This window comes from Anas platyrhynchos, chromosome Z, assembly GCF_047663525.1.
Source record: "Anas platyrhynchos isolate ZD024472 breed Pekin duck chromosome Z, IASCAAS_PekinDuck_T2T, whole genome shotgun sequence".
Lineage (NCBI taxonomy): Eukaryota > Metazoa > Chordata > Aves > Anseriformes > Anatidae > Anas > Anas platyrhynchos.
In genome coordinates, this window is record NC_092621.1 from 40,864,644 (window position 1) to 40,889,766 (window position 25,123).

The window sequence follows — 25,123 nt, forward strand, 5'->3', positions numbered from 1 at the left end:
AACTGTTTTGCTAGACTCTTAAACATAAATGATAATAGGTGGTGTGGGTCAGTAGATGAAGGAAGAGATGATTGGACTAGTTGACTAGGTAAGGAAAAGAGATGATTGAAGGACTATAATAGGAAAGAAGAACATCTTTGAAACGTTCAGAAATAGCCTGATAAGTCATCTGTAGGTAAGATACCATGCTCAGTACAACAGACTGCCTTTCAGCTCTGTCAAACACCCTTTTTTTCAAAATGTTGTACAGAGACCTCTATATCAAAGACATATCTTTGCAAGCATAGTCTACCCTTACTCTAACCCTGCCTCTTCATAGTAACTATTTGGGAATTACTTGTGTACTATCTAGGGTGAAGGCTACTTGTAGTACTAGAAAAATTTTCACCACTTCATAAGCTTTGTTCAAATGTATTTTGCAATTCACTGTCATTTTTCTTGTTTATCTAGTATGAAGCCATGAAGTTGTCTTTGAATCTATTAAGCATGTCCATATCAATAAGAGAAAACAAGCAAACCCCTGAGCTGGTAAAATTTACCTTAGATGGCTTGAGTACAGTATTCACACAACGGCCAGGTGCACAAGCAATAAGGTGAGCTTTCTCTGTCAAACTGTTTTTGCTTCTTGTGCAATGTTGATGATGGCTAACAGACATTATAAGACTCTGTAATGATGTTTAAGTTCTGTTTTTCACTTTGATTGCTTGTGTAGTTAGGGAGTTGAATCTTCATGCAACCAGTGGACAAAGTGAATGGATACTGTTTCCAGAATTAAATTCTCTATCTTTAGATTTTTTTGTGCCAATACACAACTTCTGTTTAACCAGTTTATAATTGTTATACACAAGCAGTCACCATTACTAACTTTTTTTTTTTGCCTTGAAAAATATCTGTTACTCCTTTTGAAACTTAATCTGACCAAAGTCATCTCATAACTGCTTGTGTGAAGGCATCCTGCCTTAGTAATTTGATCTCCTGCTATGATAAGGTCACATGCTTGGTGGATGAAGGGTGTAGTGTTTCTGTATTTCTGTAAGGCCTTTGATACTGTCCCTCACAGCATTCTGGACAAAGAATCCAACTGTGAGATGAATGGGTTCATGCTACTCTACGTGATGAACTGGCTTTATGGTAGATGGTTGTAGTGAATGGAGCTACATCTGGCTGGCAGACGGTCCCTTCCAGCTAACTGTTCTATTCTAATGTGGCTAAAAAGTTCTTACATTTTTAGTTCAATTTCTAGATTTGCAGAAGAAAACTGTAACTGATGATTTTGACTTGTTTTCATGCTCTCACACTAGAGGACAAAAAGCAATGATACGTGAAATATTTGATTTACATTTCAAACATGACTTAAATTCTGGGGAAGGATAGACTTCATGTTTTAAGCTTTGTCCTCTTTGCTTTGGAGCGTATTAGGTTATACTAAGATACTATTGATTTTGCATAGTGTTAAAAATTTTTTTGGTTTGCATCATTTCTGTTCAGTCTCTTGAGCATCTAAATGGCCATGCTCAAGAGACTGAATCTTGAAAAGATTCAAGAGACTGTCATCTTGAAAAAAAGGGCGAAAATATTACTGTTGTACAGGGAAACATTTTTGAGTGTTGAGACATTAAGATCTTCAACTGAGAACTGTTAAAGAGGTAGTCTGGGTGATAGGAAAAATAAATCCCAAACCTAAAAAGAATACTCCAGATTATCCAGCAGTAATGAGGCTATTAATCTTGGACACCTGTTGTGGATAGTCTTTTATTCTCTGCACTGGAACCCACTTCTCTTTGCTGGATCAGTGTTCCCCAGTATAAACACTGCCATTTAATTTTTGAACTCATTCTACAGAACTTCCATTTGCATCTTTCTTCCCTACCCTGACACCTCTTCTCATGAAAAATGTGAGGTGAATAATTTGGATTCCCTTTCTTATTTACTTAAGTGTGGTTAATAGACACAAAAGCTAATGAAATGAAGAACAGGTAACACACAGATATCCAGATATCCTTAGACTAAGCTATTTATATTTGAGGATGGTTAGAGGGAGGTGACGTGCGGGTGTGTTGGTTTTCTTTTTATACTTTGATACTCTTACAATCTAATTGCACATATGGGTATTACATCTGAGCATGCCACTCATCTTCTTTCTTTCTGTCTCCAGATTTGAAACGAAAGTAGCCTCACTTGAAGTTATGGGCACATCCCGAGAAAACTGTACACCCTGTCTGCTATCTTCTCGAACAGTCTATTCGGACAATAGTACCTCACTCTTAAGCATAGCGTTTGAGACTAATCCTTTGGATGAGAAGGCAGATCAGAGGCTTAGAATTGAATCACAGCCACTGGAAATAGTATATGATGCAGTAAGTAAATATTTGAATGAACTATATATCTTGAAAAAAGTTTACATAATAGTAAAATAGCTACTTGGACAATGGGACTTGCTCTGACAAACCTGGTCGACTGGGGACTGATGGGGTCCACCTGTCAGAGAAGGGGAAGAACATCTTCGGTCATGGGCTTGCCAAGCTGGTGAAGAGGGCTTTAAACTAGAGTTGCCAGGGGAGGAGAACCTCAGTCCATCCCACTCCTCCCAGTTTGATGCGAGTGCCAGGGATAGATGCCCAGAGCCTGGGGAAGGGCCATGGGTCAGCAGGAGAGCACCTGAAGGGCAGCACAAGGGAATTCCAGCCAGTGCAGCCAGTGAGTCAGCTTCCTCAGGGGCCCAACTTAAATGTCTCTATGCTGACACAAGTAGCACGGGGAATAAAGAAGAGGAGTTAGAGATGTGCGTATGCCTGCAGGGCTTTGTTCTCATTGGCATTACAGAGACGTGGTGGGACAGATGGCTCCCACGACTGGAGTGTTGGAAGGATGCAGGCTGTTTAGGGAGGCCAGGCGAGGGAAGCAAGGAGGGGGGCATCACCCCGTGTGTGAGTGAGCAGCTGGGGTGCACGGAGCTCTGCCTGGGGATGGGTGAGGAGCTGAGAGAGAGCTTGTGGGTCAGGATTCGAGGGAGGGCAGGGACAGGGGACCTTAGAATGAGGGGAGTGTGCTACAGGCCACCTGATCAGGAAGACCAAGCAGACGAGGCCCTCTATAGACAGACAGCAGCAGCCTCATGTTTGCAAGCCTTGGTCCTCAGAGGGGACTTCAGGCACCCTGATAGCTGTTGGAGGGACAGCACAGCAGGGCACAGGCAGTCCAGGAGGGCCCTGGAATGCACTGATGGCAAATTCCTTCTGCAAGTGATAGAGGAGCCCACAAGGAGAGGTGCTATGCCAGACCTCATTCTTGCCAATAAGGAGGGTGTGGTGGGGAATGAGAAGCTGAAGGGCAGCCTTGGCTGCAGTGATCATGAAATGGTGCAGTTTTGCATTCAGAGGGCAGTGAGGAGGGGACACAGCAAGCTTGCTGACCTCGACTTCTGGAGAGCAGACTTTGGCCTCTTGAGGGATCTGTGTGGTAGAAGAGTGCCATGGGCCAAAGCCCTGGAGGGAAGAGGGGCCCAAGAAAGCTGGCTAATATTCAAGGATCAGCTCCTCCAGACTTAGGAGCGATGCTTCCCAACAAAGAGGAAGTTGGGCAGAAACACCAGGAGACGGGCATGAGTGAACATGGAACTCCTGGGCAAACTCAAACAGAAAAAGGAGGCCTGCAGAGAGTGGAAGCAAGGGCAAGAAGCCTGATGGGAATACAGAGAAAATGTCTGGGCAGCCAGGAATCAAGTTTGGAAAGCCAAAGCCCTGTTGCAATTAAATTTGGCCAGGAATGTCAAAGGCAACAAGAAAAGCTTCTAGTAGGTATATCATTCATAAAAGGAATGACATCCTTGTGTCTAAATTGGAGACTCATGAATTTGATGGATGGACCACTTGGTGGGTAAGGTATTGGCTGGGTGGTCACACTCAAAGAGTTGTGGTCAACAGCTCAATGTCCAAGTGGAGATCAGTAACAAGTGATGTTCCTCAGGGATTAGTACTGGGACCAACACTGTTTAGCATCTTCCTCAGTGACAGTGGGATTGAGTACACTCTCAGCAAGTTTGTCAATGACATCAAGCAGTGTGGTGTGGTTGACATGTTGGAGGGATGGGACTGTATCCAGAGGGACCTGTACAAGCTGGAGAGATGGGACTGTGTAAACCTCTTAAGGTTCAACAAGGACAGGTGTGAGGGTGTGCATCTGGTTCAGGCAATCCGAAGCACAGATACAGGTTGGGCAGAGAATGAATTGAGAGCAGCCCTGAGAAGGATCTGGCAGTATTGGTTGCTGAGAAGCTGAACATGAGCCAGCAATGAGTGCTTGCAGCCCAGAAAGCAAGCTGTATCCTGGGCTGCTTCGGTGGAAGCAGGGCCAGCAGGGTGAGCGTAGTGATTCTCTCCTTCTACTCTGCTCTCGTGAGACCCTACCTGGAGTACTGTGTTCAGTTCTGGGGCCCCCAGCACAAGAAGGACATGGACATATTAGAACAAGTCCAGATGAGGGCCACAGACATGGTCAAGGAGCTGGAGCACTTCTCTGAAGACAGCCTGAAGGAGTTGGGGTTGTTCAGCCTGGAGAAGAGAAGGCTCCATGTAGACCTTGTAGCATCCTTCCAATACCTAAAGGGGACCTACAGGAAAGCTGGGGAGGGAGTCTTTTGTCAGGGAGTGTAGTGATCAGACAAGAGTGAATCTCTTTAATCTAAAAGAGGAGAGATTTAGATTAGATATAAGGAGGAAAAGCTGTACTCTGAGGGTGGTGAGGCACTGGACCTGGTTTCCCAGAGAAGCTGTGGATTCCCATCTCTGGAAGTGTTCAAGGCCAGGTTAGATGAGACTTCAAGCAACCTCATCTAGTGGGAGTTGTCACTGCCCATGGCAGGAGAGTTGGAATTCAATGATCTGTAAGGTCCCTTCCAACCCAAACTGATCTATGATTCTATTAAATTTGCCATGTTTAATTGTTGTTTTATTTTAACAGAGAACAATAAATAGCTTAGTAGATTTCTTCAGACCTCCAAAAAATGTACATTTAGAGCAATTGACATCTGCAACTTTGATGAAGCTTGAAGAGTTTCGTGAGAAAACATCAACAGGCAAGTGCTGCATGCTCTTCTGACAAATTTTAGAATCTACAAGTATGAGAATATTTAATATCTTTCTAAATGGGGATGCATTGACCCAAGTCATAGGTTTCTAATAAAACAAGTCAGTTGAATGTTTTGATCTTGTTACAAAGCATTTGTTCTAGGAAATGGACAATTCTGTGTCTGTATCTTTTCAAATTCCTTTGTAAATATGCTCCATGCTCTGTGGTAGCGTTTCAATATTTATACAGTTGGATTCCATACAGAGTTAAAAGTTTGTTAATTCCAGCTTTTCTGGTTTTGTTCATCTGAGTATCTAAATGACCCGAATTGTGTCTTATTCTTGATGATACTGAGATACTGTTTGTCTCATAAAACTCTTAAATCCTTTTCAGAGTTGTTACTTTCCAGCACACATTCTTAATTTATTGGTGAATGTTGTTTCTGATCTTGACTGACTGAAGCCATATAAACCATTTGCTGAGGCGATCGGCTCCGGGGCAGACGTGTTCTGCAGCGGAGCAGGGGACCGAGGCGGGCAGGGCTTTTTGTCCGGCATCAAGGCCACTCGGGGGAGCCGCCAGGACCCGGCAGTCCTCGCGAGGGAGGCTGACGAGGCGTGGGCGGAGCCAGCAGCGCCCCCTCCCAGGCTGTTTAAAAGTTGCCCCTAGGGAGCGCGGCGACCAGGACGGGCAAACAGGGCGTGGCACGTCGAAGGGTGTGGCGCGGCAGTTTGCGCGGCAGTTCGCGCGGGCAGGGCGAGCGGGGGGCCCATCATCGCTCTGTTGCAGCTGCCTCTCCCTTCGGTGCTTGTAACCTGCTTGCGTAGAACCTGACCATGGTATCAACCAGGCAGAAAATTGTGGCCTCCGCATCTTGTGCGGCATCTCCAGCCACGGTCACCAGTGTGGCTACTCAGACGGAGGGCTCGGGGAAACACACAGCTGTCCAGGTCCTGGGCTGCAGAGTGTGCCCCAGCCTTCTGTCGGTCTCTGACAGCAGTGGTGGGTATGCCTGTGGGAGGTGTGCCCAGGTTGAAGAACTGCTCAGACAGGTAGCGGTGCTCCGGGAGGAGGTGAACAGGCTCAGGAGCATCAGGGAATCAGAGATGGAAATTGACTGGTGGAGGTGCACTCTACCCTCTCTGAGGCAGGCTCACGAGCCTGCCACAGCACAGGCATCTCCTGTCATGCAGAAGACGGAGGTTCCCTCCTCCTGCCAGGCAGCGGGAGGAGACCTAGATGAAGGGGGGGAATGGAGGCAGGTGGTAGGCGAGCCCTCTCTCTGCCCACCTCACCTTCTCATCTACCCTTAAATAATCGATATGAAGGACTAGAACAAGACAGTCTGAATGACAAAGTAGATAAAAACCCGTCCCAGTTGGAGGGGGCACCTAAGACAAGGCGACCTACACATCGCATTGCCACATCATCCTTCAAAAAAGAAAGAAGGGCTATTGTTGTGGGGGGCTCCCTTCTGAAAGGGACAGAGGGACCGATATGCTGACCGGACCCAACCCGCAGAGAAGTCTGTTGCCTCCCTGGGGCTCGGGTGAGAGACTTTGCCAAGAAAGTCAAGCGCCTGGTACGGCCCACTGACTACTACCCGCTACTGGTCTTTCAGGCTGGTAGCGATGAAGTAGCAATGAGGAGTCCGAAGGCGATCAAAAGAGACTTTAGGGATTTGGGGTGACTACTTAGAGGATCAGGGGCGCAGGTTGTGTTTGCCTCTGTCCTTCCGATACGGGGGATCAAACCTGAAAGGCCTGCTGTTCACATAAACTCGTGGCTTCGAGACTGGTGTGACCGGCAGAACTTTGGGTTCTTTGATCACGGGAAGGTCTATGCTACACCGGGCCTGATGGCACCGGATGGGATGCGCCTCTCTCGGAGAGGGGTAAGGATCTTTGGTCAGGAGTTGGCAGGGCTGATAGATAGGGCTTTAAACTAGAGTCGAAGGGGGAAGGGGCTAAAACCAGGCACACCGGTGAAGACCTAAGGGATGGTACGCTAGAATCAGAGGGGCTGTGTGCCATTGAGGTCCTTCGGTCAGATCCACAAGGTGCTGAGTGTAAGGAGACGCACCTGAAGTGCTTCTACACGAACGCACGCAGTATGAGGAATAAAATGGATGAGATAGAAGTCCTGGCCCAGTCCCGCAACTACGACATCATCGGCATAAGCGAAACCTGGTGGGATGAGTCCTGTGACTGGGGTGTTGCGATAGATGGTTACAGGCTCTTCAGGAGGGACAGGCAGGGTAGGCGAGGTGGTGGGGTGGCGATGTATGTGAAGCAGGGGCTGGACTGTGTGGAACTTCAGGTCGGCGATGGCAAAGTTGAGAGCCTCTGGGTAAGGATCAAGGGACGAACGAATAAAGGGGATGTCGTTGTGGGAGTCTATTACAGACCGCCTGGCCAGGACGATAGCGCCGATAAATTATTCTTTACAGAACTGAGAGAGGCCTTGAGATTAACTCCCCTTGTCCTTATGGGGGACTTCAACCTGCCTGACGTTAACTGGGAGTGCCACACGGCTGACACGAGCAAGTCCAGGAGGTTCATGAAGCACCTAGATGATAACTTCTTGGTGCAGGTGCTAACGGAGCCAACTAGGAAAGGTGCCCTCCTAGACCTGTTGCTAGAAAACAGAGAGGGTCTGGTGGGAGATGTGGTGATTGGTGGCCGCCTCGGTCATAGCGACCATGAAGTGGTTGAGTTCAAAATTTACGGTGACAGAAGGAAAAGTGCCACCAAAACCTCATCCCTAGATATGGGGAAAGCGGACTTCAGGCTGCTCAGGGAACTAGTCAGCAAGGTCCCCTGGGAAGCTGCTCTTGAAGGCCTCGATGTCCACCAGTGCTGGTCATTCTTTAAGCGATGCCTCCTAGAAGCACAAGATCAGGCAATTCCTAAATATCGCAAGTCAGGCAGGCGGGGCAGGAGGCCGGCGTGGCTGACCAGGAACATTCTAATGGAGATTAGGCAGAAACAGAGTGTTTCGCTACTGGAAGGAGGGCCAGGTGTCATGGAAAGAATACAGGGATGCTGTTCGTGTTTGTAGGGAGAAAATTCATGTGGCCAAAGCACACCTAGAGTTGAAGCTGGCTGTGTCTGTGAGAGAAAATAAAAAGGGTTTTTTTAAATATGTGAATGGAAAAAGGAGAACTAAAGAATACATAGGGCCGCTCCTTGATAGGGAAGGTCTCCTCACAGACAATGACATAGGCAAAGCAGAGACGCTTAACGCGTTCTTTGCCTCTGTCTTCAATGCCGATGATGGGCTTCGGGACCCAGGGTGCCCTGAGCTGGAGGACTGGGACGGTGGGGATGACAAACTCCCAACTGACCCTGAACGTGTGCGGGGTTTGCTACTCCACCTGGATCCCTACAAGTCCATGGGTCCAGATGGGATTCATCCCCGGGTGCTGAAAGAGCTGGCGGACATCATCGCGGAACCTCTCTCAATTATTTTTCAACGATCCTGGGAATTTGGAGAGGTCCCGGTAGACTGGAAGCTGGCAAATGTTGTGCCGATTTTCAAGAAGGGTCAGAAGGAAGACCCTAGCAATTACAGGCCTGTCAGTCTCACGTCAGTGCCTGGTAAAATCATGGAGAAGATGGTTCTCGAACTTATTGAGGCGCACCTGGGGGACAAAGCAGTCATTGGTCCCAACCAGGATGGGTTTGTGAAGGGTAGGTCCTGCCTAACTAACCTGATTTCCTTTTATGATAAGATCACCCGTATGGTGGACCAAGGGAAACCAGCTGATGTGATTTTTTTGGACTTCAGCAAGGCTTTTGACACGGTTTCCCATAGGATCCTACTGGACAAAATGTCCACCATACAGCTAAATAAAAACATCATACGATGGGTGAGCAATTGGCTAACGGGCAGGGCCCAAAGGGTTATGGTAAATGGGGCTGCGTCAGGCTGGCGGGCGGTCACCAGTGGGGTCCCTCAAGGCTCCATTTTAGGGCCGGTACTTTTCAATATTTTTATAAACGATCTGGATGTAGGAATAGAAGGTATTTTGAGCAAGTTTGCTGATGACACCAAACTTGGAGGAGTTGTGGACTCTGTTGAGGGTGGAAAGGCCTTGCAGAGGGATCTGGATAGGTTGGAGAGCTGGGCAATCACCAACCGCATGAAGTTCAATAAGAGCAAGTGCCGGGTCCTGCACCTGGGACGGGGAAACCCTGGCTGCACGTACAGACTGGGCGATGAGACGCTGGAGAGCAGCCTAGAAGAGAGGGATCTGGGGGTCGTGGTAGACAGCAAGTTGAACATGAGCCAACAGTGTGCCCTGGCAGCCAGGAGGGCCAACCGTGTCCTGGGGTGCATCAAGCACGGCATCGCTAGTAGGTCAAGGGAGGTGATTGTCCCGCTCTACTCTGCGCTGGTGCGGCCTCACCTCGAGTACTGTGTGCAGTTCTGGGCACCACAGTATAAAAAGGACATGAAACTGTTGGAGAGTGTCCAGAGGAGGGCTACGAAGATGGTGAAAGGCCTGGAGGGGAAGACGTACGAAGAACAGCTGAGGGCACTGGGCCTGTTCAGCCTGGAGAAGAGGAGGCTGAGGGGAGACCTCATCGCAGTCTACAACTTCCTCGTAAGGGGGTGTCGAGAGGCAGGAGACCTTTTCTCCATTAACACCAGTGACAGGACCCGCGGGAACAGGGTTAAGCTGAGGCAGGGGAAATTTAGGCTTGACATCAGGAGGGGGTTCTTCACAGAGAGAGTGGTTGCACACTGGTACAGGCTCCCCAGGGAAGTGGTCACTGCACTGAGCCTGTCTGAATTTAAGAAGAGATTGGACTGTGCACTTAGTCACATGGTCTGAACTTTTGGGTAGACCTGTGCGGTGTCAAGAGTTGGACTTGATGATCCTTAAGGGTCCCTTCCAACTCAGGATATTCTATGATTCTATGAAACTGTATCTGTCTTTCAGTTACTCAGCATTGAAGCCATTCCCCTCATTTTAATTTCTTAATCTTAAATTATCTTAAAAAATCTTGAATTTTTATCTCTGGAGGTCTTGTATTTCAGCATACAGATGAAAATGGTAAATACCTTTTGAGACAAATACTGAGATGAGTGGAATTACCTTGTATGAGTAAGGGCGTCTGAGGCACTCTAGGTCAGAGGTGTGTCCAGCTCAGTGTCCTGTCTTTGGGAGAGCGTGGAAGAGAATGTGAAGTGGAGTTTTCATGTATAATTTCTTTCTAAAAGAAAAAAAAGTCAGTGAGTTTCACCTCATTTAAATCTGTAAAATGTTAGTATTTAAATTAACCTATGAACGTTCCATGATAATAATTTCAATAAATGATAGGAAACTCAAATATGGTGTATTTCTTTTATTGATCTAGTATCAGGAATGAAATTGGACATCAATTATATTTCTACTACTTAGTTCTTCTTTGGCTGAACTGTGTGCAAGCCTTTATACTGTTTAATTAAGGACTGAAGTCAAAATAACAAGTATATGGTTACATGGATCATCTTGCTCATCTTTCTTGTCAGAAACTTCTCCAGCAGTATTGAATATATTGATATCCCAGGTCACTCCTGAGATTATTTAAAAAAAAAAAAAGCTTGACTGCAATATGCTTGGCTCTCTACTAATTATAATTGAATACTGATTCTGAGCATGATTCATTTATTTGTGGAAATAAGAAGTGCTATGCTTCAGTTATAACTGATATAGCATAACTTGAGAGGTATATCCCTACCAATAACTCTTATTTCCTCAAGAGCATTGAATTGCCAGTAGTAATCCAAAAGCTTGTTTCTTTCATGAATGAAAAACCCAACTGAAATTTCTAAAAATAAGTGGTGTGTTGCTTGTAAAATCTAGGCTGAGATTCAGGGAAAGAAGACAGATTAGCATAGTCCCTTGCAGCACAGCATTCTGCAGATCAGAGGTAGAATTAAAAAAAAATTTAAAAAATCACATCATTGATATGTTCAGACTTGCTGTCCTTCTCAATAAAGAATATTTTACACATGTCTTTCAAGCAGTAAAAGATAGCTGGAAAATACTGGGGACCTGTGAACTAGAGAGCTGAAGGAACTCTCTACCCCAAAATAGTAATAAGTTTCAGTACCACTGAAAGACATTATAGAAGTCTGGTTTCCCATAGTGCAGTTTATGGACTCACTTAATTGAGTTATTTTTTCAAATGAAATAAAGGCTTTTCTGGAGCCATCAAAGTCACTCAAGTACGGTTAGGTGTTGAAAACTGAAAAAAACAAACAAACAACTTTTTATTGGTTTAAGTTACTTTACCTTGGAAATTCTGTACTATGTCATCCAATTCTTCATTGACTAGTCTACTTGTCCTATGGCATGACAACCACTGATAACGTTGGAATAGTTTTAACTTCTTTCTTCCTTAATATCTGAGTTGAGCAACAAAGTTTCCCATGTGTTTTGTATAATCACTTATGTTTTGAAATCTAACCTGTTTACACTTTATTTCTGCTCCTTACCGATGTAGGTGTTCTGCAGTGTGATGTCATCTTGATCACATGTTACATCTAGTTCTGTGATTAACTTGTTGCATCTGATAAATATTTAGTGGGTTGTGGCTGCATCATAAGGCAGTTTTCAGTGCTAACATGAAGCAAGACTACTCATTCCTCTTCAGATGAGGGGGGAAAAAAAAGAGAGAATTTGATCTCACATGTTCTGACAATCTGAAGTGCCCAACCAGTTGAATAATTTTTGAAGATCTTTTTGCAAGACTTGCACTTGCTGATCATCAGGATAGAGATGCTAGTCAGCAAAATCAGTGTAAACGTCAGTGTCTTAGTAGTGAAAATACAGGCAGTTTGACAACCACAGTTGGACACTTCTAGTAAGACCTGCTGGAGCAAGTTAATTTCTGAATCTACAGAGCACAATGGGTTATCTCTGCAACTGTCAAGTTGCATTACACTTTCCGGTTACTTCACCTCCGCTCAGTATGAAGTTTTTTTTAGAACTGCATGTTTGTATGTTGTATTACTGTTTCTACTTCTGCATTAGCATTTTTTGCCGTCGCCATGTCCTGTGTTTGGTGGGTCTTTTAAAGATATCCTGTAATTTTTGGCTCAGAAGAAATTTAGAGAGCATCTGTACCTATAATTAAACATGATAATTAGATGGCAGTGGCAGTATGGGAGATGAAGGAGTAACTTCCTTCTTGCAGAAAACTTTCATGCTTGAAAACTCTATTCATGCAGAAAGAGTGTTGTTGAAGGGGATGAGTAACTGTGCAGAGAATACAGATAGGTACGTACTCTCTGCTTACAGAAGTGTGGATCTGTTCTTCATGTTCAATAGTTTCAATTCCAGATGCTATGGGTCTTGCTGAAAAAGAACTAGTATTCACAGCTCCATTAGTTAGGCAGGAATTTCTCTTATAGCTTCTTTTAATTCCATATTTTTTGTGTGGATTAATTAATTTATTTAATATTAACTAATAAATATAATTTATTTATATTTACTAACCTGTTTTTCAGGTTTGTTGTATGTTATCGAAACTCAGAAAGTTCTTGACCTCAAAATTAACCTCATGGCTTCATACGTAATTGTTCCACAAAAGGGATTCTATGACAGTACATCAAATCTGCTCCTTTTGGATCTTGGTAGTCTTAAGGTATGTGTTTACCTGATGAAGTAACTTAGCAAAAAGGTTTGGCTTTTATGTGACTTGCACTTTATTGAATTTGTATGTATTGTACTGGTTAAATAAATTTTTGTATAAATATTCCTGTTTCAGGAATAGGTATTCTATATCTAAGGTATTGATTTTAAACTGCTTTCCATGCAAGACCAAAAATATTGAAGTTTTCTGAATAGATTCTTTCGATCCAAAATTGTTGCTAGAAAATTGCTGAGCCACCTGCCTTAGGTGGCCCTACTTGAGCCCAAGGGCTAGACCAGATGGCCTTCAGGAGTTGCTCCCAACCTTAATCATTCTGTGACTCTTGTCAGAATACTCTTCTCCCGAATTAAACCACTGGTAATGCTTTCAAACTGTTATGTAGAAAAAGTCTCTCCCTTTTTTTTTTTTTTTTTTTTTTTTTTTAATCTTAGATTATAAATTAAAAAAAAAAAGGCTGAATAGTTTGTGTAGTGAACATGACTCTGAGGTTGGTTTCCTGTCTTTTGAAAGGAATTAGAATGTAAGATGAAGTAAGCAGGCAACACCAGAAGAGAAAGTTATTCGGATGCCTGTCAGGATATGATGAGTAATCCTGTATTCACTTTGAGTACTGTATGCTTAAGAAAGATGTAGAATATTCACTGAATTTGTTTAATGCAAAACTAATAGTCTCCTTCCCTCAGTTATGTACTGTATGAAGTCAAGTCCCGTGCGGCGTTGTAGCACATAAAATCATATCTCAGTGCATATATGTACCTAGACTTAATTAAGGCTGCCCAGGCAATGTTAATTTGATAATTCTGAATGTTCAATCTCTTTAATTATTTTTAATGTGAAAGTAGTCATAATTCAGTAGCACTCAAAAGAGAAGTGTCTTAAAAACCAATATTGAAACTGTTTTCATTGTTGCAAACCTTACACTGACTGCTGTCTGGCTCTGACAAAAATGAATGTAAGTGCAAAAATTATTAGACATTTTAAGGATGATGACAGACACATTTCATTGGAGATATGAGCAGAGAGGGCACGTACAAATGTAAGATACCAAAGAAGTATGGGCAACCCAAAGCTGAATCAAAGATGTGACTGATATTAAAGCTAAGGCACTGAACATTGATAATGAATGGTCCAAAGCACCTTTTCTGTTTTACTCAGAGGTTGTCTAATAAGTTGCAGGGTAATGCCACACCTAAATTTAATAAATAGCTACATTTTAAAATAGATTGTGGTACTGTGGTGATTAATGCTGTATTTTTATATATAGAAAAGTGAACAGTATGAAGTTACTGATAATAAAAGAGTTTGAGACTTCATACTCCAGATTATGAGTCGCTTATTAAAGGAAATTAAAATAAATTCCTTCTGTACGAAATGTTGTATGAAACTTGATAGATGTCAATTTCTTTCTTTCCTTGAAGAAATGATGTTTAGTACTTCCCATTTTTTGTTCTGATATAGCTGCTTGTATTAGGTATCTCCTTTGCTGTGATGTTTCTAAGACTGTGCTATTATAATAAGATTAAATTTAAATCTTCTTGTCGTAGCAGGATCAAGTATTCGTAGAATTACTACTTTGACTATTTTGAAATTAATTACTGCTTTTTTGTGACTGTGTTTTAAGATGAAAAGCAAAAGTCGTTCTGATTTATCGGAACTTAAAGTAGGACAAAGCACTATTGAAGATATAATGTCAAGAGCTTATGATAGTTTTGATATCCAGCTCAGCAGTATACAGTTACTCTACAGCAAACATGGTGAGTATTCATAAAAGTAAATCTGTCTTTAACGGATTAAAAATATTTCAGTAGTTGATGTACCTTCATATTTTTAACTGAAACGGTGGAGAATCTTTGGGACATGTTTCTCTAAACTCAGATTTCAAACTCCATCATGTGAACATATTAAGAACTTCCAAAACATACATTTAGGTCTTAGACTCCAACCTTATATTTTGCTAAATAAATGAACCAAAATCCCTATTTTTGAAGACTCCAAAATGTCTCATTTGATTTAGAGCATAATAAATATAATAAATACTTATTCCAACAGTGTAATTAATTTATGATGTATTTTCATTCGGTTCCTTTTTCTGACTTTCCTCCCAATGAAAAGCAGAATCCATGAGTAGTTTTAGGTATGATTATTTTGTGAAGGTAAAGAAAGGATCAGAATCCCTTATTGAGGGAAACTTCTAATAGTAGTTTGTGAACTAACAATACAGAAAAAGTCAGAATCAAAGAAGTCTAGGACATCTAATTCTTGTGGTTCTGGAGGAGAATCCAAAGCCTGAACTCCTAGTACAATGCATGTTAAGAACTAGGTCCTTGAAATCTGCATCATTGTTTGGGTAGATGTTTAGATGTGAACAGTGAAACAGTGCACAGTATTAAGTACTGCAGTATGTCTGAAGTCCTGATCCTGTACAATATGTATGTATTGAAGAGCTATTAAAGAGGCTCTGTCACCTGAATTTTTTAAAAATGTATATTAAGTAATATCAGATGCCTTAATTCCATAGTATGTGTAATGAAAAGAAATATAATTCAGTTTCAAAGCTTAGGGATTTTTTTTGCTCCTCTAGGTGAAAACTGGCAAGAGGCTCGTAAGCTGAAATACTCATCTCAACATATCTTGCAGCCTTTGGATGTGAACGTTGAATTTAGCAGAGCTATGGTCGTCACAGATACAAGAATGCCCAAGTAAGTCTAGTTTCCGTTTTTGAATTTTACAGTAAATTATGTTTTTTTTTTTAAGGGAGAGAAGAAAAGATAATCAAGTATCTATTTATAATTCTTATGCTTTTTTACATCAGCCACATGTATCTCGCTTCTAAGATTCACATTTGGTTCTAAATATTTTGTTAAATATACTAATCATAGTCCAGATTAGGTCTTTCCGATACACATTTTAGTCCTCATTGAAAATACGTAGGGACAGAAAATGTTAACTTACAATGCCTCTCTTACAAATATCACAAAATACTTTGAAAAGCAATTTGCTGTCTTACTCCCTTACTTTTGTTTAGGTTGTTTGTCTGTGTTGTTTATCTAACCAGCCTTGTCAAGGAAAGTGCTCTTAATGTGTAGAGTGTACACTTAGGTTTATTTAGCAGAAAAATTATTGCTTATGGAAGTTGTACTCAGAAGGCATTTTCATGTTACTACTGTTGAAGCAAATCTGATCTCCAAGACCACTGAGACAAAAAGGGCAGAGATAATTCTACATACATTTTGGAAAAAGCATCCTCACTAATGTCTGACAAGGACACTACTTGCTAAAAATTCCATTGTTTTTGAAGTACCATTAATGCATTACAACATAATACAGTTTTTAGGACAATCATGATACAACAAACTAGCTTAGACTTCATTCTTAAAGCTAACAGAAATTCAGATAAAGATTGGCATAGACCCTGGCAGAAAAATGTTTAGCACAATCAGGAGACAATTTATGAAATGAAAGGATTGCAAAGAATGTGAAGGTCATGAAGACCAGTTGTTCTCCAGGTGACCTGTCGTCTGAGCTGGTAGATATGGATGGGGAGCAGAGTGAAGCCCTCATAACTGGTGAGGAAATGGTTAGCCACCTGCTGAACTACTTAAACATATGCAGGTCTTTGGGGGTGGATGGGATACACCCAAAGGTACTGAGAGAGTTGTCAAAAGTGCTCACCAAGACACTTTCCATCATTTATGAGCAGTCCTGGCTATCAGGGGAAGTCCCAGTCAACTGTCAGCTAGCAAACATGATGCCCATCTGCAAGAAGGTCTGGAAGGAGTGTCTGGGAAACTCCAGGCCTGTTAGTCTAACCTTGGTGCCAGGGAAGATCATGGAGCAGATTATCTTGAGTGCCATCATGCTGCATCTACAGGGCAAACAGGTGATCAGGCCTAGTCAGCATGGGTTTATGAAAGGCAGGTCCTGCTTGACAAAAATGATCTCCTTCTATGATAAGGTGATGTGCTCAGTGGATGAGGGAACAGCTGTGGATGTGGTCTACTTAGACTTCAGTAAGGCTTTTGACACGGTTTCCCACAGCATTCTCATGGAGAGACTGGCTGCTCGTGTCTTGGATGGGTGTACACTTCATTGGGTTAAAAGCTGGCTGGGCATCTGGACCCAAAGAATCATGGTGAATGGAGTTAAATCCAGCTGCAGTCTGGTCTGCTCACTAGTGGAGTCCCTCAGGGCTCATTACTGGGGCCAGTTCTCTTCATTATCTTTATCAGTGATCTGTATGAGGGGTTTAAGTGCACCCTCAGTAAGTTTGCGAACAACACTAAGTTGGGCACAAGTGTTGATCTGCTCAAGGGTAGGATGGTTCTGCAGAGGGATCTGGATAGGCTTCAGTAAGGCTGAGTGCTGGCTTCTGCACTTGAGGCATAACAACCCCACGCAGCCCTGCAGGCTGGGGGAAGAGCGGCTGGAAAGCTGCCTGGTGGAAGGGGACCTGGGGTTATTGGTCAACAGCCAGCTGAACATGAGCCAGCAGTGTTCTTAGGAGGAGGACAAGAAGGCCAACAACATCCTGGCTTGTAGAAGAAATACTGTGGCCAGCAGGACCAGGGAAGTGATTGTCCCTCTGTACTTGGCTCTGGTGAGTCTGCACCTCAAATACTGTGTTTGATTTGGGGTCCCTTGCTACAAGAAGGACATTGAGGTGCTGGAGTGTGCCCAAAGAAGGGCAACAAAGCTGGTGAGGGGTCAAGAAAGAAGTCTTAGGAGGAGCAGCTGAGGGAGTTGGGGTTGTTTAGCCTAGAAAAAAGGCTTTGTGAGACCTTACCATGCTCTATAGTTACCTTAAGGGAGGCTATAGCAAGGTGGGGATTGGTCTGTTCTCCCAAGCGCCGAGTGATAAGACAAGAGTGGAAATGGCCTTAAGTTGCACCATGGTTGGATTTTAGGAAAAAATTTTTCACTGTAGGGGTTGTGAAGTATTGGAACAGGCTGCCCAGGGAAGTTGTCGAGTCGCTATCCCTGGAGGTCTTCAAAACACAGAATCACAGAATATGTCTAGTTGTAGAGCTTAATGATATGGTTTAATGGCAGTGCTGGGTTAAAGGTTGGGCTATATGATCGTAGAGGGCTTTTACAACCTAAGTGATTGTATTCTGTGCTATGAATGTAGGATTTGTTTACTCAGAAGTAAAATAATGCATACCACTGGTGCTGTGTATTGTGAATACACAGCATTGATTTTGTGGTACAATGGTGCCACCTTCCGGAAAGCTGGGAAGCTAGCTTCGGAATTTCAATGTCTGACATGGTAAAACATCATACTCTTTTCCTCCTTACCTTTTCTATTTGGTGGAAGAGGTTAGATAAGAGAACTAAAAAGACAGATTCCTGAGAGTTATATGTCAGGAAGCCCAGGGAGAGAAAGTGAGATTTCATTTCTACGGTCATGTAACACACTCTTGTTTTAACATAGGTTTGTAATTGGGTTATGCTAGTATAACCTGGGTTAAGGAGTGTCTGTCCCTAAGGAAAGCACCTATTGCTGTATAATATTACTGCTTCTCATGGCATGCAACACAAAGAGAAGCGCAATAGTAGGGCATAGAGTAAAGGATAGGTGCAGTTGATTACAGTACGAAATCTATATCCTAGTTGCTGTAGTCTTGCTTAAAGCTAGTAAAGATGAGAGTGAAAACTTTCTCTCTCTCACTTTCTCTCTCTATATATAAATCTATGGGGAAAAAAAAAGAAATCCATCTTTATTGTACAGCTACGTGTTTGTCTGGTTGTACCCCTTCTTCTACCCCTCCCTGTCCCACAACCCCCTACCCTGCCCTCCCTGGGCCTTGAGTTAAGCGCAACAAAGTTGAGAGGAAACAGCAGGTCCTGTTTCTTAGATTTTCTGTGTTAAGCATCTGCTGCTGCGCACCGTTGGAAGAATTCTTTTTATGTTCTAACTAGCTGTTGGAATAAATGCATCATAATGTTCTTGGAGGCAGCTTTTTGTGCTTGGAGACAGTTTACTATGCTGCTCAGTTCTGTGAGGAACTGGGATACGTTTTATGTCTTTAAAAAGTCAGTGACTGTATTCAGTTCTACTTCATATTGGCAAAAGTCTGTTCAAACAGGGTTAAAATACATTTTATTGATGACATTTTAAAGGGTTATTTTATTCCCCCTATGTCTTTTACATCTATGACATTTATTTCCATGTTTGCTATATAAACTAATATTAGAGCCAGGTTAAATATACATAACTTTAAGAAAGTTATTTGTGTACTTTGCTTGAAATTTTAGGTTGCAAACATTCTTATGCAAAACGTTTTTTTTTTTTTTTTTTTTTTTGTAAAATACTGTGAGAGGGCTTAGCTATGTGATTTACTGCAAGTAATTAAATGAAAAATATGAACAAGAACGAACAATTTCTGATTATAAGGATAATATACTTTATGTAAGCAAATCAGGAGTTATTTGCAACCTTCATTTGGAAGACATTGTACCAAATGGAAATATAAATTAATATCTAGATATTTGTTAGTTAATGATCTCTTCTGTGTGCAACAGAAGTTACTTGTCTGTATTAAATATAATGGTTAGATGACCTTCCTTCTGACCAGGAGGAGTAGTGTATTTTTCAGAGGAAAATGAATGTGATGTCTGAATGAAATAGTTATAAGATAACATCGACTATTTATGTAACAGGTTCAAACTGTATGGACAACTGCCTTTACTTTCGGTCCAAATATCAGACCAAAAGCTGAAAAGTATCTTGGAGCTAATTGATAGCATTCCTAAGCCAGAAAGTGCTTCTACCACTTCTCCTCCAAAAGTAACTGAGGTAAGGTTTTTAAAAATTATTTCATCAATACTAATCACAAAAATAAATTCCTTGCTGTTAACACTGCAGTTATTAAATGAGCAGAGGAAAATGGAGAACAAGCATTTACTTAGAACCTCTCAATACTTGTAGCTAATTCTGTAAAGCTATAGAAATTTTGCTTGTCAATGTTTTATGCTTCCTTAAAAGATTGGTACTTTCTTGTTAGTATTCCTGAAAAGCATGTTTTAACTTCTGATAATCACCTGTTTTTAAGAAAATTAGAAAGTGAACTCCTAATTGCTTATTTTTAACATCGCTCTAATCTGTACAATCTGGCCATGTTTTATACATATGTTTTTAAAGCAGTCTTTTCATTGTAACACAAGCAAAATCTCCATGTTAAAGACAAAATTGGGCTATCCATGTTTATCTCATTTGTGAATACTGCTAATTATCCATTATTTATTCCTTTGTGTACTTGGTTCTAAAAGAATAATGGTCATCTTTGTATATGTGTGTTTTGAGATTACTTAAAAATTATCTTTCCATCTTTATTTGTTACAAAAATTATTCTGCTGTTTTCCTTGTGGATATCAATGCAGCTTTTGGTGTTGCTTTCTGTGTGTTATTAGCATAATATTCGATAATCGTACATGCACATGACTAGACACACACCTTTTGAAAGTGTATGTTGAGTGAAATATAACATGTAGTTCCATCTTTTAAGTACTAACATGAAAATTCTAGCTAGTTCTGACCTGCTCTTTTACTTTTCATGTACTAATAGTATTCTCTGCTGTTTTGTGCAAGTAGTCATAGACAAACTTTCTTCAAGGGTAAAAGTTGGGATTTTAATTTCACATAAGTAAAATATGCACATATGGAATGACTGTCATATACTTGAATGACTGGATATACTTGAATTTAATCAGAAAATTTATCTGCTACATTTAAAAACCTTTACCTTTGTGCTTAGTATTCCCTGTACATTACTTGTTACATACAAGTTCAGGTTAGGAAAGTCAATGTGAATGTGACTGATTATGCAGCATCCGTATTAAAACCTGTGGTTAAACTTGTCTGATTAAGTCTCCATTTGTTGCAGGGCTTGACAGACTCTTAATTGCTGGTATTAATTCAGTTAACTTGTGCAGGTTTGAAGGTTTGTTGTGGCTGAGGTATTGTCATGCCTTCATCCCTGTAGCTGTGTACTGGGTCTGAGCTTTGTTGCCATCACTTCTGTAAAGAAAGGAATGAGAAACCTTTATTTGGTACTCTGAATGTGAAACTTGCAGTTTACATTTTGAATTAGTGGAGGAGTTGTTCGTGGACTGTGAAAACAAGAAGATGCTTCTGAACAGATCCTTCTAGGTTTCTGCACTTCTGAAGTAGTCTTAGAATGTGAAAGTCTTGCGGATGAGACATTGAGACACTTTCATAATTGCAACACTTAGTATATCTATCACTCAGACACGGTTATATTGAGTAAGGTCAACTTATGTAGGCTGGAGAGTGGGAGATGATTAAAAAGTGAAGAGTGAGATGAAATAGGGAATCTTGGTAGACTGCTGGAAACAACGTTCATTCAAAGATGAGTGTTTTGTTGTTGGTACAATTCTTAGTTTTCTGAAGGTAACAAGAGCTACTAAATAAGATAAGGTTTTAAATGTAGCCGTAACTGGGGAAAAAAAAAAAAAAAAAAAGAGAACCGTTGTCATTTGCACAATCCAGAGCCAAAAGTATTCAAGAAAATGGGTGTACAGACAATAACCACCTCTCTACTTTATTTTGGGACTCAGTGCAAGGTCCATGTATGCTAAACACACGTGGAACATGCAGAGGAGCATTCTTTACAAAATGAAACGAGTGATTTTGCTTAACGAGTGATTTTGCTTTCTGAGGCTTGATGTGAAATTTGTCTTTGCTGAAAAAAACATTTAATTACAGAATCACAGAATCACCTGGGTTGGGTGAGACCTCCAAGATCATCTAGTCCAACCTATGACCTAACACTAACCAGTCCTCCACTAAACCATATCCCTAAGCTCTACATCTAAATGTCTTATAAAGACCTCCAGGGATGGTGACTCCACCACTTCCCTGGGCAGCCCATTCCAATGCCTCACAACCCTTTTGGTAAAGAAGTTCTTCCTAAGATCCAACCTAAAACTCCCCTGGTGCGACTTCAGCCCATTCCCCCTCGTCCTGACATCAGGCACATGGGAGAATAGACCAACCCCCACCTCACTACAGCCTCCTTTAATGTACTTATAAAGAGTGATAAGGTTACCCCTGAGCCTCCTCTTCTCCAGGCTGAACAAGCCCAGCTCCCTCAGCCGCTCCTCGTAGGACTTGTTCTCCAGGCCCTGCACCAGCTTCGTCGCCCTTCTCTGGACTCTCTTGAGCACTTCGATGTCCTTCTTGTAGCGAGGGGCCCAAAACTGAACACAGTACTCGAGGTGCGGCCTCACCAGAGTACAGGGGGACGATCACCTCCCTAGCCCTGCTGGCCACACTGTTTCTGATACCAGCCAGGATGCTGTTGGCCTTCTTGGCCACCTGAGCACACTGCTGGCTCATATTCAGCCGACTATCTGCCAATACTCCCATGTCCTTCTCGGCCAGGCAGCTCTCCAACCACTCATCTCCCAGCCTGTAGCTCTGCTTGGGGTTATTGCGCCCCAGTTGCAGGACCCGGCACTTGGCCTTGTTGAACTTCATGCAGTTGGCCTCAGCCCATCGGTGCAGCCTATCCAGATCCTCCTGCAGAGCCTTCCTACCCTCAAGCAGATCAATACACGCACCTAACTTGTTGTCATCTGCAAATTTACTGAGGGTGCACTTGAACCTCTTGTCCGGATCATCAATAAAGATTTTGAAGAGGACTGGACCTAGTACGGAGCCCTGGGGGACTCCACTAACAGAACCTATCTTTGCCAAATACAGTGCAACATGGAGTGAAGATTCTTGTTTCCCTTTCTACATGTAGTGACAGTGACAATTCGCACATTTTCAGTTAGTGCTCTGGGTTGTAGGCAACTGCATCTTAATATTACACACTCTGTTAACACCCGTTTCCCCAGATACATCACAGAATAATGATCCCCTTCTACTAGATCAGGTGCCTCAAAGTCCCCTTGAACCTGGCCTTAAACACTTCAGGGATGGGGCATCCACCATTTCCCTGGGCAACCTATTCCTGTGTCTCACCACCCTCAGAATGAAGAACTTTTTTGTAATATTTAATCTAAATCTACCCTTTTTTAGTTGAAAGCCATTCCCCCTTGTCTGATCATTCCACTCCCTGACAAAAGAGCCGTTCCTCAGCTTTCCCATTGGAAATTGGAAAAAAAAAAAAAAAAGGTATTGGAAGGATGCTATAAGGTCTCCCTGGAGCCTTTAATCTTCTCCAGGCTGAACAACCCTAACTCCCTCAGGCTGTCTTCATAGAGTAAGTGCTTCAGCCCCTCTATGGCCCTCCTCTGGACTTGTTCTAATATGTCCACGTCTTTCTTGTGCTGGGGGCACCAGAACTGAACATAGTGCTCAGGTGGGGTCTCATGAGAGAGCAGAGAAGGGGAAAATCATCTCCATCTCCCTGCTGGCCATACTTCCTTTGATGCTGCCCAGAACACAGATGGCTTTCTGTGATTCATGTGTGCATTGCCAGCTTATGCTGAGCTTCTCATCAACCACCACCCACCAGTCCTTCTCCTTAGGGCTGCTCTCAATTCATTCTCCACCCAGCCTGTATTTGTGTTTAGGATTGCCCCAGCCCAAAAAAATGTCCAGCAAAGGACTTTGCACTTGGCTGTGTTGAACCTCATGAGTTCAACACCACCTCTCCAGCCTGTCCAGGTCCCTCTGGATGGCATCCCTTCCCTCCAGCTTGTTGACTGCACCACAGAGCTTGGTATCATTGGCAAACTTGCTGAGGCTGCACTGGATTCCATTATCCATGTCTCCAACAAAGATGTTTAACAGCGCCAGTCCCTATACAGACCTCCAGGATACACCACTTGTTACTGATCTTCCACTTTGATGTTGAGCTGTTGACCACAACTCTTTGAATCCAACCATCCAGCCAATTCCTTACCCGCTGAGAGGTCCATCCATCAAATCCATTTGCCTCCAATTTAGAGACAAGAGTATCATGGGGGACAGTGCAAATGCTTTGCATAAGTCCAGGTAGATGATGTCAGTTGCTCTACCCCCGTCCACCAAAGCTGTAACTGTGTTGTAGAAAGCTACCAGATTTGTCATGAAGAAATTTGAAAACTGTGTGTACAATCTTGGACACAATTTTGTCATGCATGATGAAATTTGGACACAATTCTGTCTACTATCATATTCTCTATATCCCTTTTTATTATTTTTTTCCCGTTCTTTTTCTGTTCTTTTTCCTTCTTCCTCTACAGCCTCTGGTGTTGTGTAATTTTATAAAGAAAGCTAATCTTTTACTGTTCTCTGAAGCTGCCATTCTGTAATCCTTAGAGGGGACTAGGTTTTGTCTTCCCTGATGTTTTGTATGATGTCCAGTCTGTGTCCATATTTTGATCTGTGAAGTTGGGTATTTGAATCCCTTCACTCTGTTTCCAGATGGATTATCTCTGCAGCTATTCAGCTGTGTAACACCTGCTGTTTCTGTTCTGTTTAAGCCTCTTTTCTTCCCATACTTTTACTTATTAATAACATGTTCATTTAGAATGTTTTGTGCTTAAAATAATACTAATATCCTTAAGTTCTAAAGCTTCTATGCCATAGTATTTGTGCATGCGATAGCATGAACAAAGAATTCAAGCAAAAATTTATATGGTGTCTTCTATTTCAGGCTGCGATATCGCCTGTACTCTCAGTGCCACATTTGTCACAAGGTGTGCTTCCTGTTTTAGATCTTCATTCATTTGCGGAGTCAGGTAATACAATCTATTTTAAAGTCTGATTTATTGAACAGTTCAAGTGATTTTTTTTTTAAGTACATTGGGTTCATTCGTTTCTCCTGGAGCAAGTGACCATTCTGAGGCTTTGTTTCAAATTCTTGAGGTTAAAAAGCAATATATTCTGTGTAGTTTCATATTCACTCTGTACAAAACATTGATGCATTTTCTCAAAGCAGCACAATTTTCAGTGCTTGTTCTTTCTGTTACTTTTCTTGAAGTAGAACATTTCTTTCACAGGGTAGGATGTTTATTTTTTGTCTTTTGGATGTGTTACAATAGGTACCTATCAGAAAAGACATGTCAAATGCTCTTTATAACTCATACTGTCTTGGAAAATGGTGAGACTTGTGATGGCCTCTATTTATATGGGTCTTTAATCTGCCATTGTTCCCTACTGAGTGTATTTTTAGGAGAATTTCAAGTTCTTCATATTTCACAAAGCTTTAGGTTTTAAGTCATTTTCATTAAGTGTAAAGAATTCTAAGTCTATTTTCATTGTGAAATGAATTCTGTAAAGAACTTGTGTAAGACATAGAGAATAAAATTAGCTTTTTCAATAACCTGTTAACCTGATGAAGTGTGCAGCAGTGCTCAGAATTTTAGTTTTTTGAATCAAACCTTGGACATTCTGGTGAGCATTCCTGGTGGATTTTGAAAACCAAAAATAAATTGAGAGAAAAGCAAAGATC

At 42.1% G+C, this 25,123-nt stretch overlaps 1 protein-coding gene across 4 annotated transcripts in view; it reads left to right on the plus strand.

Annotated features, from left to right (window-relative positions):
* Positions 1-25,123, plus strand: part of VPS13A (vacuolar protein sorting 13 homolog A) — a 125,054-nt gene that overhangs the window by 21,113 nt on the left and 78,818 nt on the right. For all 4 annotated transcript variants that reach the window (XM_072031723.1, XM_072031722.1, XM_038170117.2 and 1 more), the window contains exons 17-24: positions 451-593; positions 2,156-2,357; positions 4,960-5,074; positions 12,571-12,707; positions 14,338-14,470; positions 15,298-15,415; positions 19,377-19,512; positions 24,326-24,410. In XM_072031723.1, the coding sequence (XP_071887824.1) occupies positions 451-593; positions 2,156-2,357; positions 4,960-5,074; positions 12,571-12,707; positions 14,338-14,470; positions 15,298-15,415; positions 19,377-19,512; positions 24,326-24,410 (1,069 nt within the window). The remainder of the gene's footprint in view (positions 1-450; positions 594-2,155; positions 2,358-4,959; positions 5,075-12,570; positions 12,708-14,337; positions 14,471-15,297; positions 15,416-19,376; positions 19,513-24,325; positions 24,411-25,123) is intronic.